This window comes from Thalassophryne amazonica, chromosome 19 (genome assembly GCF_902500255.1).
Source record: "Thalassophryne amazonica chromosome 19, fThaAma1.1, whole genome shotgun sequence".
NCBI lineage: Eukaryota > Metazoa > Chordata > Actinopteri > Batrachoidiformes > Batrachoididae > Thalassophryne > Thalassophryne amazonica.
Window position 1 is genome coordinate 9,763,139 of NC_047121.1, and position 18,367 is coordinate 9,781,505.

The 18,367-nt window shown below is 40.2% G+C and overlaps 1 protein-coding gene across 3 annotated transcripts in view; it reads right to left on the reverse strand.

Annotated features, from left to right (window-relative positions):
• daam2 (dishevelled associated activator of morphogenesis 2) overlaps positions 1-18,367 on the reverse strand; it is a 290,269-nt gene that overhangs the window by 50,350 nt on the left and 221,552 nt on the right. For 2 of the 3 annotated variants that reach the window (XM_034160095.1, XM_034160093.1), the window contains 8 exons: positions 18,004-18,114; positions 15,504-15,607; positions 15,350-15,416; positions 15,065-15,182; positions 11,782-11,920; positions 1,867-1,925; positions 1,558-1,742; positions 1,108-1,419 (listed from right to left, as the gene is read on the reverse strand). In XM_034160095.1, the coding sequence (XP_034015986.1) occupies positions 1,108-1,419; positions 1,558-1,742; positions 1,867-1,925; positions 11,782-11,920; positions 15,065-15,182; positions 15,350-15,416; positions 15,504-15,607; positions 18,004-18,114 (1,095 nt within the window). Of the gene's footprint in view, positions 1-1,107; positions 1,420-1,557; positions 1,743-1,866; positions 1,926-2,443; positions 2,468-11,781; positions 11,921-15,064; positions 15,183-15,349; positions 15,417-15,503; positions 15,608-18,003; positions 18,115-18,367 lie in introns of all 3 variants that reach the window. The other variant, XM_034160092.1, reaches the window with a different exon arrangement.

The window sequence follows — 18,367 nt, forward strand, 5'->3', positions numbered from 1 at the left end:
AGTGTGCGATGCTGCTCATCATGGTAAAGCAGCGGGCTCAAGACCAGAGGATCCTCAATTCAAACAAACTACTAAGGGAACTTCAGCAAAGTCCATAATACGCAAGTTGCTCCCGATGTGTAGTGAGCACCTTTCATTGTAGCACTCCAGCATCTCTGTGTGTGTGTGTGTGTGTCACTACAGTATGCCTTCACAATCCTCTCCTGAAGGGGGCAGTGTTTCTTTGTAATTAGCTGAAATCTCATTTTGTCACAAGTGCAAATCTTGTCAATTTGTGCATCGGAACAAGACAATCACAAGGGCAGTGGGCGGGGCTTGGACTGGTTCATTTGTTCAGAAATGTCTCAGTGACAGAGCAGAGGAGTTTGTGCATTTTGGCCACTTTTTGCAGTTCACTGAACTGTTTTTGTGAATATGCTTTATAAGATCAAATATTGTTCCAGATGCCAATTTTCTATGTGCTTTAAAAATGATACTGCAGAGACCAACCTTCAAGCCAAATTGTATCTCCAGCACAAGTAAGTCCACTTTTAATTCCAAATGTATATTCACACATTCCAGATCCCCCCAACAATAACTTTGAAAATTCATCAATTACACTGAACAAAAACATAAACGCAACACTTTTGTTTTTGCTCCCATTTTTCATGAGCTGAACTCAAACAACATCAATGTTCACAAAAGACCTATTTCTCTCATATTGTTGAAAAATCTTTCTAAATCTGTATTAGTGAGAACCTCCTTTGCTGAGATAATCCATCCCACCTCACAGGTGTGGCACATCAAGATGCTGATTAGACAGCATAATTATTGCACAAGTGTGCCTTAGGCTGGCCACAATCAAAGGCCACTCAGAAATGTGTGATCACACGCATGGGCACACAAAAGAGTGCAATTCTCCTTTGGATTTGGTCAAAGGAAGACCTTGGCATGACAACCACAAAAGTGTTGTATGTAGGCTACTAATGATGCCAGTGCTGTGCTCCCCTTTGAACCAGGTAGAAAATAAGTCCCTACGAATATTTCATGTGTTGTGTCAACCTTTGAGGGAAAGTCCTCAGGAAGTAGAATAACGGAAACAGGCAGATTTCCTCAACATTATCTCACCTCTCCGAGTTTGGCCCAGTTGAAGGACTTTAGGGGGTGCGATGGCTGAGGGATGGATTTGGAGCGCAGGGTGATCGGTGTACCAAAGGATGGGAGCATAGGAGGAGGAAGGACTCCAAAAATGGGAGGTGCACCAGGCGGAGGAGGAGGCGGAGCTCCTGGTGGGGGAGGAGGAGGTGGTGGCAGCAGTGGACAGCCGTATGGTAGCGGAGGGGGAGGAGGAGGAAAACCGCATGTAATAGGTGGTGGAGGTGGAGCCATGGGGCCACCGGGAGGGGGCGGAGGAGGAGGCGGGAAAGAGGCGTTGCTGCCCTGCTGAAGGAGAAAAACGAAAAATAATATCAGAACTGTTTAATTAATATTATTTGACTTCTTACTATAAATTAGATGATGTAACAGATATGACACAATGACACACTAAAATAAAGGGCAATAAATATCTCTGCTAACAGCTATGTCATTGATGCGCGAGGACAGGTCGAGGACTTGTTCCCTGGCAGATCGCAGCTCAACGCCTTCACGCTGAAGTTTGTCTTTCATTTTATTCAGCGTCTTCATCATGTCTTCTTTTTCCTGGGTCTTGGTCTCACACTCGCGCTCTTTCCTCTCCAGTCTACCCAGAAGCTCTGCGTGTTCTACGAGGAGTCGGAGTTAAAGCGACAGACACAGCGAGAAGTAGACGGTCAGTGATTTATAGAGAAACATCAGCTACACTGTCGTAGTCGGCCTGCAGAGGGCAGCGTGACAGACGGGCCTTACCTCTCCTGAACCTTTCTGCTTGTTCTCGCCACTGTTTCACCTCATTCTCGTTGACCAACCTGTGAGAGTGAACCAGATGAGGATCAGCACTGACAGAAGCACGGCTCATTTTCAAGCATTTACAAGAAAAAAAAAAAAAATAAAAAAATAAAGCCTACAGGTGCTGCAGTTCAACCCAGTCAGGCCAGGAAATTGTAAGACATTTTACCCAAATCAATCAGAAATTTATTGGTGTTCATTTTACCATTGTTGTCCTGTTCTTATGTTCTATAAGCATGTCTGAGTTCTTGCCGACGCTGACTGGGTTGACGCAGTTTGCGCTTGTAAGTTGCACAGTGAAACATTAATTCGTAATCAGTCCCATTCAAAGACATGAATCTTAGCAGCCGGTTGCTGAATATTAAAGCAGGTTATGCTGCTGATCTGGAGCCACCATCTAGTACTGTGAGAAATGAGAGGTCATGACAAAAAAAAAAGAAAAAAAGAAAAAAGTTAAGTATAAATATAACCTGGATAAAACAAAAATCGCTTCAAACTGAATGGTATGAGAAAATAGTCAAAGTTTAGATAACGAAACCTTGAACATCCGTGGAATTCGTGGCTAGAATGGAGAGAAGAGAGATATTAGGCACAGAGGAGGAAAGGTGTGGAATGATGTGAACCACTTCTCCTGTTACCATGCTTACAGATCAATGATGGTAACTGATTCTTATGAAGAAATGTACAAGAGAAGACTGTTCATTAAACAGATTAAAGTCATCTAACTGCTTTCTCTTAGTGAGTGGAACTGATTTAACGGCATTACAAAGTTCAGTACACACTTCTGCTATAATTACAGATCCACTCCACTTAAACAAGACATAATCACGTTACTGTTGACACATGCTGATGTGACAGTGGAAAAGGTCATTTAGAGGGAAGTGTTAAATCCAGCAGAGGCAGTTTCCCAGTGAACCCACGCTGACTTACACCTCAGTCTACCTTCTTCACCTCCTCAACTATTTAAAATATTGTGTTGGTTCCACGTGTGAGCACACACAGTCCACATGTGCCTGTTTGACATACAATGGACCCCAAAAGTATTGGAACACTTGGCTTTTCACACATTTTAAGTTGTTTGTGCCATTTCAAATACAAAAAATAAATAATTAAATAAAAATTTCAAAAATTGTCGTTTTTAAACTCAAACGGAAAGAAATTCCCTCCAATTTGATATAGATTAATTAAAAATATAAAAACAAAGATGACCGGTTGCATAAGTAATGAGCCCCTTTGGTATAATACCTGTAAATAATCATTTTTATTGCCAGTTTTCTTCAGATAAGTCAGGGGATGGATACATGAACAGTTCCAAGTTACTGAATGTCTTGGACTTTATTTACATCAGTTATGAAGAAATATAAACAGTATGACACTCTATGGTAAATCAGTGTGGAGTAGACAGTTCTCAAAAACTGAGTGACTGTGCAAGAAGGAGAAGAGTGAGGAAAGCCACCAAGACACCCAGAAGAAGTTATGGGCTTCTGTGGCTGTGACTGAAGAAATTGTGCATGTTTTACATTTTATATCCCCAGTTATACAGTTTCATGATGAAGAGGTATAGAGGAAGATTTTCTTAAAAAGAAGACCTGAAAGTTCAGCTACAATTTGGCAGAAGGTACATACATCTAAGATGCAAGCCTAGATTTGATGTTTTGGTGAAAGAAACTATCTACTCCACACAGATTTACCATAGAGTGTCATACTGTTTGTATTTCTTCATTAACTGATGTAAATAAAGTTCAAGACATATTCATTGACTTGGAAATGTTCATGTATCCATCCCTGACTTGTCTGAAGAAAACTGGCAACAAAACTGATTATTTAAAGGTATTATACCAAAGCGTTCCATTACTTATGCAACCCATCATCTTGGCTTTTATTATTTTTTATTAATTTACATAAGGTTGGAGAGATCTGCTTTGAGAGATCTGCTTTCAGTTTGAGCTTAAGGAAGATAACTTTAGAAATGTTTTATTTTTTGTATTTGAAATGGCATAAACAATTTAAAATGTGTGAAATAAGTGTTCCAATACTTTTGGAGGCACTGTAACAGAGCGGAGGTACGATCTTGTGTATGTCCAAAAACTTTAAACCAAGCAGGACACCAGCAGTGTTAAAACACAGACTGGAAGGTCTATAAGAAAAAGTCAGAAATGAGGTGTTAAGAAAGGGGAAAAGACATTCCATTCTAAAATGGATAAAACTAGAGTAACTGTTGGAGGGGAATATGAACATTGGTGTGCGTTTAAAGTGGAACTGAACCACTCAGATCCCACCAAGCAAGCAGACGCGTGACAACATGATCAAATCTGGACATTTATTTGATTTATTTATGAGATGTTTCTGACAAGCTAATAAATAGTTGACTGATTGAATGATTATGTTGTCAATCATCAATCAATCAACTTTTTTCTTATATAGCGCCAAATCACAACAAACAGTTGCCCCAAGGCGCTCCATATTGTAAGGCAAGGCCATACAATAATTATGAAAAACCCCAACGGTCAAAACGACCCCCTATGAGCAAGCACTTGGCAACAGTGGGAAGGAAAAACTCCCTTTTAACAGGAAGAAACCTCCAGCAGAACCAGGCTCAGGGAGGGGCAGTCTTCTGCTGAGACTGGTTGGGGCTGAGGGAAAAAAACAGGAAAAAGACATGCCGTGAAGGGGGGCAGAGATCGATCACTAATGATTAAATGCAGAGTGATGCATACAGAGCAAAAAGAGAAAGAAACAGTGCATCATGGGAACCCCCCCACAATCTACGTCTAAAGCAGCATAACCAAGGGATGGTCCAGGGTCACCCGATCCAGCCCTAACTATAAGCCTTAGCGAAAAGGAAAGTTTTAAGCCTAATCTTAAAAGTAGAGAGGGTATCTGTCTCCCTGATCTGAATTGGGAGCTGGTTCCACAGGAGAGGAGCCTGAAAGCTGAAGGCTCTGCCTCCCATTCTACTCTTACAAACCCTAGGAACTACAAGTAAACCCGCAGTCTGAGAGCGAAGCGCTCTAATGGGGTAATATGGTACTACGAGGTCCCTAAGATAAGATGGGACCTGATTATTCAAAACCTTATAAGTAAGAAGAAGAATTTTAAATTCTATTCTAGAATTAACAGGAAGCCAATGAAGAGAGGCCAACACGGGTGAGATATGCTCTCTCCTGCTAGTCCCCGTCAGTACTCTAGCTGCAGCATTCTGAACCAACTGAAGGTTTTTTAGGGAACTTTTAGGACAACCTGATAATAATGAATTACAATAGTCCAGCCTAGAGGAAATAAATGCATGAATTAGTTTTTCAGCATCACTCTGAGACAAGACCTTTCTGATTTTAGAGATATTGCGTAAATGCAGTCCTACATATTTGTTTAATATGCGCTTTGAATGACATATCCTGATCAAAAATGACTCCAAGATTTCTCACAGTATTACTAGAGATCAGGGAAATGCCATCCAGAGTAACGATCTGGTTAGACACCATGCTTCTAAGATTTGTGGGGCCAAGTACAATAACTTCAGTTTTATCTGAGTTTAAAAGCAGGAAATTAGAGGTCATCCATGTCTTTATGTCTGTAAGACAATCCTGCAGTTTAGCTAATTGGTGTGTATCCTCTGGCTTCATGGATAGATAAAGCTGGGTATCATCTGCGTAACAATGAAAATTTAAGCAATACCGTCTAATAATACTGCCTAAGGGAAGCATGTATAAAGTGAATAAAATTGGTCCTAGCACAGAACCTTGTGGAACTCCATAATTAACTTTAGTCTGTGAAGAAGATTCCCCATTTACATGAACAAACTGTAATCTATTAGACAAATATGATTCAAACCACCGCAGCGCAGTGCCTTTAATACCTATGACATGCTCTAATCTCTGTAATAAAATTTTATGGTCAACAGTATCAAAAGCAGCACTGAGGTCCAACAGAACAAGCACAGAGATAAGTCCACTGTCCGAAGCCATAAGAAGATCATTTGTAACCTTCACTAATGCTGTTTCTGTACTATGATGAATTCTAAAACCTGACTGAAACTCTTCAAATAGACCATTCCTCTGCAGGTGATCAGTTAGCTGTTTTACAACTACCCTCTCAAGAATCTTTGAGAGAAAAGGAAGGTTGGAAATTGGCCTATAATTAGCTAAGATAGCTGGGTCAAGTGATGGCTTTTTAAGTAATGGTTTAATTACTGCCACCTTAAAGGCCTGTGGTACATAACCAACTAACAAAGATAGATTGATCATATTTAAGATTGAAGCATTAAATAATGGTAGGACTTCCTTGAGCAGCCTGGCAGGAATGGGGTCCAATAAACATGCCGATGGTTTGGACGAAGCAACCAATGAAAATAACTCAGACAGAACAACCGGAGAGAGTCTAACCAAATACCGGCATCACTGAAAGCAGCCAAAGATAACGATACATCTTTGGGATGGTTATGAGTAATTTTTTCTCTAATAGTCAAAATTTTGTTAGCAAAGTAAGTCATGAAGTCATTACTAGTTAAAGTTAATGGAATACTCAGCTCAATAGAGCTCTGACTCTTTGTCAGCCTAGCTACAGTGCTGAAAAGAAACCTGAGGTTATTCTTATTTTCTTCAATTAGTGATGAGTAGAAAGATGTCCTAGCTTTACGGAGGGCTTTTTTATAGAGCAACAAACTCTTTTTCCAGGCTAAGTGAAGATCTTCTAAATTAGTGAGACGCCATTTCCTCTCCAACTTACGGGTTATCTGCTTTAAGCTACGAGTTTGTGAGTTATACCACGGAGTCAGAAACTTCTGATTTAAAGCTCTCTTTTTCAGAGGAGCTACAGCATCCAAAGTTGTCTTCAAAGAGGATGTAAAACTATTGACGAGATACTCTAACTCCCTTACAGAGTTTAGGTAGCTACTCTGCTCTGTGTTGGTATATGACATTAGAGAACATAACGAAGGAATCATATCCTTAAACCTAGTTACAGCGCTTTCTGAAAGACTTCTAGTGTAATGAAACTTATTCCCCACTGCAGGGTAGTCCATCAGGGTAAATGTAAATGTTATTAAAAAATGATCAGACAGAAGGGAGTTTTCAGGGAATACTCTTAAGTCAAGTCAAGTCACTGTTAAGTTGTGTTCATATTATCTGTCCAATTTTTACAGGCTTAGCTGAGCATGGAAATGGTGCTGGTGTGAATGATCATGCTACAGATGGTGAACAGATTTTTTTTTTATACCAGGTATCAATCAACTGCACGATAAATTGATTTAACCACCTCAAAATGACACTGCCTCTGAAACAGCTCCTCCAGCGCCTCCATCACCACAAGTTTGTTGTATTGAAATTTAAACCAATCTAGCAATCATAAACCATTACAAAGTGCAAATATGTGACATGTTTTCAGTTATTTATTTAACATCAAGATGAAATATGATGCATCTCAAATTAACATTTTCTTTTTATCGCTTATCAAATCAAACTGGATGCTGTGAATAAAAAACAAATGTGTAAATTTGACAAAACTTTCAGATTTTTCCGTAGTCACTGCATTGACATCTACAGTAGTGTTCAGAATAATAGCAGTGCTATGTGACTAAAAAGATTAATCCAGGTTTTGAGTATATTTCTTATTGTTACATGGGAAACAAGGTACCAGTAGATTCTCACAAATCCAACAAGACCAAGCATTCATGATATGCACACTCTTAAGGCTATGAAATTGGGCTATTAGTAAAAAAAAGTAGAAAAGGGGGTGTTCACAGTAATAGTAGTGTGGCATTCAGTCAGTGAGTTCATCAGTTTTGTGGAACAAACAGGTGTGAATCAGGTGTCCCCTATGTAAGGATGAAGCCAGCACCTGTTGAACATGCTTTTCTCTTTGAAAGCCTGAGGAAAATGGGACGTTCAAGACATTGTTCAGAAGAACAGCGTAGTTTGATTAAAAAGTTGATTGGAGAGGGGAAAACTTATACGCAGGTGCAAAAAATTATAGGCTGTTCATCTACAATGATCTCCAATGCTTTAAAATGGACAAAAAAACCAGAGACGCGTGGAAGAAAATGGAAAACAACCATCAAAATGAATAGAAGAATAACCAGAATGGCAAAGGCTCACCCATTGATCAGCTCCAGGATGATCAAAGACAGTCTGGAGTTACCTGTAAGCGCTGTGACAGTTAGAAGACGCCTGTGTGAAGCTAATTTATTTGCAAGAATCCCCTGCAAAGTCCCTCTGTTAAATAAAAGACATGTGCAGAAGAGGTTACAATTTGCCAAAGAACACATCAACTGGCCTAAAAAGAAATGGAGGAATATTTTGTGGACTGATGAGAGTAAAATTGTTCTTTTTGGGTCCAAGGGCCGCAGACAGTTTGTGAGACGACCCCCAAACTCTGAATTCAAGCCACAGTTCACAGTGAAGAGAGTGAAACATGGTGGTGCAAGCATCATGATATGGGCATGTTTCTCCTACTATGGTGTTGGGCCTATATATCACATACCAGGTATCATGGATCAGTTTGGATATGTCAAAATACTTGAAGAGGTCATGTTGCCTTATGCTGAAGAGGACATGCCCTTGAAATGGGTGTTTCAACAAGACAATGACCCCAAGCACACTTGTAAACCAGCAAAATCTTGGTTCCAAACCATCAAAATTAATGCCTCGCAGATGTGAAGAAATCATGAAAAACTGCGGTGATTCACAGGATTGCTAAAAAGCAGTTTGAACACAATAGTTTTGAGTTTGTAGCGTCAACAGCAGATGCTACTATTATTGTGAACACCCCCTTTTCTAGTTTTTTTTTTTACTAATAGCCCAATTTCATAGCCTTAAGAGTGTGCATATCATGAATGCTTGGTCTTGTTGGATTTGTGAGAATCTACTGAATCTACTGGTACCTTGTTTCCCATGTAACAATAAGAAATATACTCAAAACCTGGATTAATCTTTTTAGTCACATAGCACTACTATTATTCTGAACACTACTATATATTTTAATGTGGTACTGTCACCAGATGGCATGCACGTGACGTTTATATTTTCATTGATTGGGCCCAGGATTGCCCCCCCCCCCTCCCCCCCCCAGGAGTCTACATGATTATGGAAAAGCTTGCAGAATTAAATGTTTCTATTTCTTGGAGAACACGCTGGATTTCATGTATACTTTAATATACCTAGAAACAGATTGGGTGCCTTTAAAGATGGTCTTTTGAGTTACTGCAGCATGGGATGTATATTTTCACCCGTTAACCATCAGGACGTCTGCTGGGCAGCCAAAATAAAGAGGAAATCTCCGTTTCTGCACTCATGGAAGGTTTATGGAAACATAACAAAAGTTTGGCAGGAACGTACGACAAGGATTTAAGTGCTGTAATGGATCGGTATCGAGCAGATTTGGACGGCGGAGCTTAGATACGGCATCTAACCTTGGTTTCTTTACGCCAGTGGATGAAATTACACTGCAGTGCGCTGATTGCACAATGGTGGCTGAATGAGTGAACAGAGCGGGAATTACCGCGCTGCTTGTTGTACGGCGCTTTCATCACCAAGACTAAAGCTATTCATCACTGACCTGAGGTCTGATTTACAAATGTGGAAATTGTTAAAAGAGCTGCTGAAAGGGAGTCAGTGATAGAAAAGAACCAGACTGAAAGACGAACAGAAGAAAAGTGTTGAAGGCAAACACACAGCAGAGTGAGGATTGTTTGGACAAAGCCTTAAATGACGTCTGTTAACAGTACCCGCGGACGGTGCACAGCGCCGCCATTTGACTTCTGAATGTAAATGCAAATTAAATCTAAAATCCGGTGAAAGCCCCAATAGAAAAAGCAGCAAACATCGAGGTTCTAGAGGTTCTCTCTGTAAAGGAAGTGCCTACTTCCAAATCACAATGCTTATTTTTAATAAAAACATTATCTCATGCTGTTGTAGCCTCCAAAAATCCAGATGACCGCATCATTGCGTCTGCACATGGCCGACTTTGCCGCCTGATGAGATTAGAACAATTTCCTTTTCATCTCCAGCTTCCGCTTTTCAGCCACTTTGCCATCAAAGCGTACCTTCCACCAGTTCTACCCACAATACCCTTCTGCTACATCGCTTCACCTCACCTTTCTGCCCAATTACCTCCTCCTGAAACACTACTGACATAACAGCTCAAAACACTGCAACAGTTACAGTGCCAGCTCTCAAATACATCTTATTAAAGAGTGAAGAACTGTGGGGCTGGATGTAAAAGGACTGTATTTCTACAGCGCCGTTCCAACTGATGGAGATGCTCAAACCATTTTACAGTGTTGCCTCACATTCACACCCTCACACTGATGTCAGAGTGCTCCCACATAAGGGGCTCAACCACACACCAGGAGCAACTGTGGGATTCGTGATCTTGTGCAAGAGCACCTTCATGATTTTCCCGTCTGACTGAGGAACTGAACCCATAACCCTTGAAGTCAAAGGACACTTATCTAATCATTATCCACCATTTCTCATGTTAGCTACACGAACCGACTTTAACACCACACAGAACAAGCTGCTGGAACTGACACTTCAAAATCTTAGAACTTGCTAAATTTAACAGAAAGTCTGTACCCAACATTCAGCAGATGTCTGTCATCAACACTCCGCTCATTCTGAGCGAGATCTCCACATGAGATTGCGCGCGCGAGGAAAAACGATGGCTGGAACAGTCCTCTGTGATTCTGGAAGCGATTAGCAGCATTTTCAACAGCCAACTCAGATAGAAAATTATTAATCTGCTAAGAAATAGTTATTTTATATACGCAGCATCCAGCGCACAAGGCGTGCCATCCAGTGGAAGAAAACGCAGTGTCCAGCTTTACACATTCACTCCAACGTAAGGCTGCTGCCAAACAAGGTACTCACGACACACCGGGAGCAACTAGGGGATTAAGGACCTTGCCCAAGGACCCTTAGCGATTTTCTGGTCAGGCTGGGATTTGAAGCAAGGATACTCTGGTCTCAATCCCAATGCTTTAACCACTAGACCATCACCTCCCCCAAAGTCGTGCAAGTGTCAGGGCACCTTAAACCAGCAGGGGGCCGTGCACAGTCTTTGCACTTGGTGTCACTGACACCATCATCGGCTGAGACTGAACACCTCAACTCAGTGCAGGTGTGAAGAGCATCACCTGAACAGAAGTCAAACTCTTCAATGGCAACGAGAGCAGCTGCATCAAAAATAAGACTCGTGTGAAGGTGATAACAGTAATTAGCCAGATGTTTTAAGGTGGTACGTGGGACAGTCAGACTGAATGTGTGTAATGATTCAGCACACAGGTGCCTGAGTGTTGAGGACCCCAGTCATGGCTGGAGAAGACCAAAGGGATGCCCACGCTTCGCCCGGCTGTGGTAGACAGATGGTTATTATTTTAGAGATGTGGGAATGGACCGGTTGTCTACCTGGGTGGTTGTGATTCAGGATCCACGGCGGTTCTGTGGTGCTGTCGATGTTGAAAAATGAATGCGCCCAGACCTGACTATTCTATCTTAGATGGCTCCATGAAAACTCTGAGGGATGCGTGCCTCATTATTCGAGTGCTTCTCCGTCTTCCAGACGTGTCTGCATAATGTTCATATCAGCTTTTGATCTGAGCAAGAACTGATGCTGAGTGGACACATTAAGCATGAGGACTTATCCTGAAATGAGAGCCGACATAAAGCTTCAGAGGATTTCCAACAGTAATCGACCCTGAAAAGGGAGTTACTGCACACACAGCACTCTCTTCAATGCCATTTTTGGCACAGTTTATCCTCGGAGCATTATCGTATAAAGACAGTATAGAACCTGGTATTGAGTTTGCAGTATTCTTCACATTTATATGCATTTGTATAAATGCGACTGAAGACAAAATATGAGGATAAAGATGACACATACATGCGAATAATGCTCTTCACACTGAAGTTATCAAGGGGGGCAACATCAGGGTCCTCGCCCTTGTCGTCTTGTAGGACGATCTGCTGAAGGATCCGGTCTAGGAGCTGCCAGTGCTGCAGGCTGCCTCCACCACGCTTACCTGGACACAGAGTCAACACATAAACACAGGAACTGTGCCAGTTGCACTATCCACACTTTTTCCAATCAAGAGCCACAGAACGTCCTGTCATGTGTGTCTTGGTGGCTTCCCTCACTCAGTTTTTGAGAACTGACAACTCCAGACAGCTTCACCATGCAGTACTATACTGTCTGTATGAATGATGTAAAGGAAGTCCAAGACATATTCAGGAACTTGTGTCCATCCCCAGACTCATTTAAAGAAAACTGGCTGTAAAAGTGATAATCATATTTAGTGTGTCCAATTACTTATATCCTCTGAAACTATATAAAACTGGCCATAATTCCTATGCAATTTTTTTGTTAAACCTCTTGAATTAAGGATGAAAGTGGTCACTGCTTCATTTCAGCTCCACTGTGGTGGAGCATAGAGGGAAAATTACAAAAAATGTCACTCTGGGGCTTCATTAAGGAAAGAAGGAGAATGAAAAAAAAAAGTAGAATGTGGGAGGGGCTTCTAAGAAAATTTTGAATTTCTGTGGTCCTGTAGATAGTTTCTGGTGCCTTTTTAGAAGCAAAATACAAATGAATGTCATGTTACTTCACTTATGAATGACAATAATATTGAATTGTTGTCATTAACAAGAATCTAGGGCTGTAGTTTTTTGTGGTTTTACTTTTACAAGTTAGTCAAATGCTCAATTTTCTAGTACCGCCCCTGGAGGCTGGCATTCACAGTGTGAGTTTACATGCATGAACGAAATGGTTACAAAAACATATTTCCGACTCAGAAAGGACACAAAATAGAAATCAGTGCGCTTTACTTCATCAAAACTGACTGAGTGGATCTGAAACTGATTCAGTGGTTTGTTTGAAAACTTTACTGAATTGTGGAAAACATCTGAAATACTTAAATATAACACAATGTGAAAATACCCTCAGCCATATGAACATAAAAATAGGAAACAGAATGTGACCTTTTGAGCTCTTAAAATAGGTCAAGCTTAGCCATCTCTGAACTTGTCCAAGGTCTGTGTCCCAACAATGTTCCCTATGAATTTGAAGACCCTGGCATGGATGGACGGACACAAGGCCTTCGCAATACCTGATGGCCACATTGTGGAATCGGGTAAAAACACACTGTGAGTCCGTCGTCTTAAGGTTTGAGCACATCAAAAAGTCTTGGTCTAATGACCCTGAACCTTCAAAAACTATATATGTTTTATATAATTTATCATTGGTAATTTAATTTCCTCTTTGTGCGTGTTCCTATGAAGCTGCGGTCCTGCAGTCTGCGGCAGAAGACTGAAATAATAACTTTATTTAGTTCCTGCTTTAGCTCTAACAGGAGGCATCGTATCACTCAAACAAAAATAGGATGAAGAGGGTTTATTCTGGAGCTCAGCTGACTTTCAGATCCCTGCAGTGATCAGCACGGAGAAGACACGGCACACACTCACTCACTGGAATGACATCTGTGCTAAAATTACATTCTCAACTCTTGCTATTTCGAAGAAAACATTTCCATGTTTTAAACTCATCATACATCGATCTCTATGTTGCTTTGAGTGGAGCAGAAAGCGCCACAGACCACCTGCTCCGTCCTCCTTTCTCTCCGTTAGCTACTTCTTTACTGTGACTGTAACTCTGCATCGAGATTCAAGCGCGACCGATATGGATTTTTTGAGGCCAATGCTGATAACAATATTTGGATGAAAAAAAAATGCAGATAATCGATAAATCGGCTGATTTGCCGATAGCTGATAAATCAGCCGATATTATTATTATTTTTTAAATGAATAAAATGTTCTTTTTTGACCCTTAACTAAAAAGGTATGAGCTAAAAGCTGAAGCTTTGTCCTTATATTGATTAACTTTATAACAAAGAAGAATTTTCAAGTTCAAAAAATGCAAAAATGCAATTGGAGCAGTTAGGGGGCTATTCAAATGGACCAAATAGTAAGATATCACTCCTGAAAACAATCTTTGCCATATCACGTGAGGTAAATCTGCCCTACGATGGGATTTTGGAAAAAAAATGTGATGGGGAACCAATTCCGATTGGACACTCACATTGCGCACGTCATCACACATCTTCTATGAGGAGTACCAAGATGATGGATCGAAAGTCCGCAGAGTTAACTTTTCAGCAAAAAAAAAAAAAAGTATGTTTCTATCTCATATCATTAAAAAGTTATTTACAATTTAGTAAAGCTTGGTCCCAGCCGTCGTATACAATGGCGGCAGCCCAAAAGGGTTAATGGTGAACGGCAGTAATTCCCAGAACCCTTCCGGATGACCAGTGAATCTGAATGTTTCAACCTCTTAGCAGTAAACGAAAGTTTTTCATGCTAGAAATAAGGTCTACACAACGTGGGCTTAATACAAAGCGTGACCGAAGCAATAAAGCACATTTGACACATTACTACATAAACTGAGTTAATCAAACTGAGTTGAACTGAAAGGGGAGAAATCTGGGGTGAATGTAATCGCAAAGTTATTACAAACAACATCCTTATAAACTTACTTGTATGCTTTTGTCAGCCGATCAGTGCAGTGTGACGGCGAACTACGGGGGCCGGTGATGAACACATTTAAGCAGGAGTGTAAGCAGCTCTCAGCTGAATGGAGTCAGAGCTCCATCTACTGGACAAACGGTGCAAGGACATTTTACACTGCTGACACAAACATTAATTCAGTAACTGTTCTCTTTATGAGAAATTATCAGCGTTCTATCGGCAAAATTTCTGCCGATAGTGAGTACTTTGAAAAGGGCTTAGATCAGCCGATAATATCGGCCGGTCGATATATCGGTCGGGCTCTAATCGAGATTTACACAGTTATTATTTTAAAAAGAATTCACCACAACAAGAATTCTGTATTTACATAAAGCTGTATTATTTAGTGATGATACTAAAAGTTACAGTTACCACAAAATTAGCAGATATGGATTTGCTCAGAAACTCAAATCAAATTCAAATTCAGAGTTCAAGTATATTCTAGTTTATTGGGAGCAGGAAAAAGGACTTTGGTCTACAGGTCAGGCAGGTACTGACTAATTTCAGGGACTCAAATTTCTTCCTGCAGTGGAAAAGCACCTACAAGTATGAATAGTACTGGAAGTATCATTGCATTTTTGAGTGGTATAGAAGAGCTTTTTGCTCACAGGGCAGCTGCAGGCAGTGCTGGAGGACCGAGAGGAGGTGTGGGTAGGAATCTGTGTGGCTCAGCTTCTTCTTGATCATATCAAACATGGAACTGGCACTCTTCGTATCTACATGGGTCTATGAAGAAAAAGAAAAACCCACCACTGTTGACTAATAAACAATTTTTTTTTAACAATTTGACTAAATTGAGCAGAGATCCAAAGTACAAAACAGAAACATACATTTGGTGTCTGATAGTAATGACAGTACAGATGGTTGGCTCAGGCCAACTGCAGATTACTCACCATATCAAATCTTTTGGCAAGCTCAGAGTCATCCTCGTTCCTCACCATCTCAAAGAAATCCAAATGCCTACAGACGGAGTGAGACCAAATTTATTTGCTGGTTGTTGTGTTTGATTTCCAGTCCAGATCAGTTATTTAGGCAGATGTTCTTCACCTATCCAGAGTGGCGTTCTCATGCTCACGGAGCTTGTCGATGACTGGCTGGATGCCCAACATCAGGAACTCGTACCTTAAGTGGAGGCGAAACTCCAAGTTATCCTAAATTTAATTAAAAAAGAACAAAATGTAATGAGACTACTTTAATTGTGGTAACAATTAGACATTTATAAGCTTAAACTGGGAAGTCAAAGTCAAGTTGAGCCCTTCGCTGACTTGACGTTTCAAGCGAATGAGGGTCCAAGTCTTTAGGATCTGATGCTGACTGTCTTGCTGCATGGTTGTGAGACTTGGACAATATGGGTGAAATATGCTCTCTCCTTCTAGTCCCCGTCAGTACTCTAGCTGCAGCATTTTGAATTAACTGAAGGCTTTTCAGGGAACTTTTAGGACAATCTGATAATAATGAATTACAATAGTCCAGCCTAGAGGAAATAAATGCATGAATTAGTTTTTCAGCATCACTCTGAAACAAGACCTTTCTAATTTTAGAGATATTGCGCAAATGCAAAAAAGCTGTCCTACATATTTGCTTAATATGCGCATTGAAGGACATATCCTGATCAAAAATGACTCCAAGATTTCTCACAGTATTACTAGAGGTCAGGGTAATGCCATTCAGAGTAAGGATCTGGTTAGACACCATGTTTCTAAGATTTGTGGGGCCAAGTACAATAACTTCAGTTTTATCTGAATTTAAAAGCAGGAAATTAGAGGTCATCCATGTCTTTATGTCTGTAAGACATTCCTGCCGTTTAACTAATTGGTGTGTGTCTTCTGGCTTCATGGATAGATAAAGCTGGGTATCATCTGCGTAACAATGAAAATTTAAGCAATGCTTTCTAATAATACTGCCTAAGGGAAGCATGTATAAAGTGAATAAAACTGGTCCTAGCACAGAACCTTGTGGAACTCCATAATTAACCTTAGTCTGTGAAGAAGATTCCCCATTTACATGAACAAATTGTAATCTATTAGATAAATATGATTCAAACCACCACAGCGCAGTGCCTTTAATAGCTATGGCATGCTCTAATCTGTGTAATAAAATTTCATGGTCAACAGTATCAAAAGCAGCACTGAGGTCTAACAGAACAAGCACAGAGATGAGTCCACTGTCTGAGGCCATAAGAAGATCATTTGTAACCTTCACTAATGCTGTTTCTGTACTATGATGAATTCTAAACCCTGACTGAAACTCTTCAAATAGACCATCCCTCTGCAGATGATCAGTTAGCTGTTTTACAACTACCCTTTCAAGAATTTTTGAGAGAAAAGGAAGGTTGGAGATTGGCCTATAATTAGCTAAGATAGCTGGGTCAAGTGATAGCTTTTTAAGTAATGGTTTAATTACTGCCACCTTAAAAGCCTGTGGTACATAGCCAACTAATAAAGATAGATTGATCATATTTAAGATCGAAGCATTAATTAATGGTAGGGCTTCCTTGAGCAGCCTGGTAGGAATGGGGTCTAATAGACATGTTGATGGTTTGGAGGAAGTGACTAATGAAAATAACTCAGACAGAACAATCGGAGAGAAAGAGTCTAACCAAATACCGGCATCACTGAAAGCAGCCAAAGATAACGATATGTCTTTGGGATGGTTATGAGTAATTTTTCTCTAATAGTTAAAAGTTTATTAGCAAAGAAAGTCATGAAGTCATTACTAGTTAAAGTTAAAGGAATACTCGGCTCAATAGAGCTCTGACTCTTTGTGGCCTGGCTACAGTGCTGAAAAGAAACCTGGGGTTGTTCTTATTTTCTTCAATTAGTGATGAGTAGTAAGATGTCCTAGCTTGTCAGGCACTTCTGATTTAAGGCTCTCTTTTTCAGAGGAGCTACAGCATCCAAAGTTGTGTTCAATGAGGGTGTAAAACTATTGACAAGATAATCTATCGCATTCACAGAGTTTACGTAGCTACTCTGCACTGTGTTGGTATATGGCATTGGAGAACATCCTGTTAATAATGCCAACAAAAAATACAGCCAAACAGCCAATAATATGGATGTCAATAACCATTTCCTTTGATTCTGGTATTCTCTCACACAAGCAACCATCTATGGACTGAATGTTATTTTTATAGTGATTTGACAGTGCACAAATCATCTAATTCTGTTTTTTTAAATACCTTAAAGATGGTCAGCTGACAGCAGGGTGACATTAAAAACTCTGGCTGCAGTCCACATAAATGCTATCAGAGCTTTCAATTGGTGTTGGGCATCAAAATCTGACACCAAATGCACACATTTTGAATAGAAAGTAACGATAATAACAATATTAAGAATAATAATAATAGAGTACATTTGTCGGAGGACTTCACTTCCCCTTCTGCATGTGCACTGCACGTGTTTTTTTCCATGAAATGCTCTCTCTGCATCAAACCCAGGTCTACGTATTGGTAGTCCAGCTCAGGATGGCTATATTTGTAGCAATTCATTGGTTCCTCAGACTTACTTTCTTTTTTGACGGGGTGTTTCTAAAAGGCTTGAGTTGTTACCTCTCCAGCTCCAGCATTGAGCACGGCATTGATAAAGGACATGATGGCCGTCTTTAAGTTGACCTCGTCTCTGTAGCGGCCTGTACTCTTGTCCAGCTCGTTCAGCAGGGTCTACACAGTGAAGACAGACACTGGGCTTAGCCGTTTCTCCTGATGGCTGTTGATATTTTCAGGCCAAAATGCCAGAGAATATAATTTACTTTCATTGCTGTAAATTTTTACTTGGAACGCTTATTTCTTTACATTTTCATATATATATATATATACCATTCTCTCACACAAACAATTTGATTATGGGTATACTTTTACAATAAATATTAATTACATGTTTTAAAAAATTAAATTAACTAATTAATTAATGCAC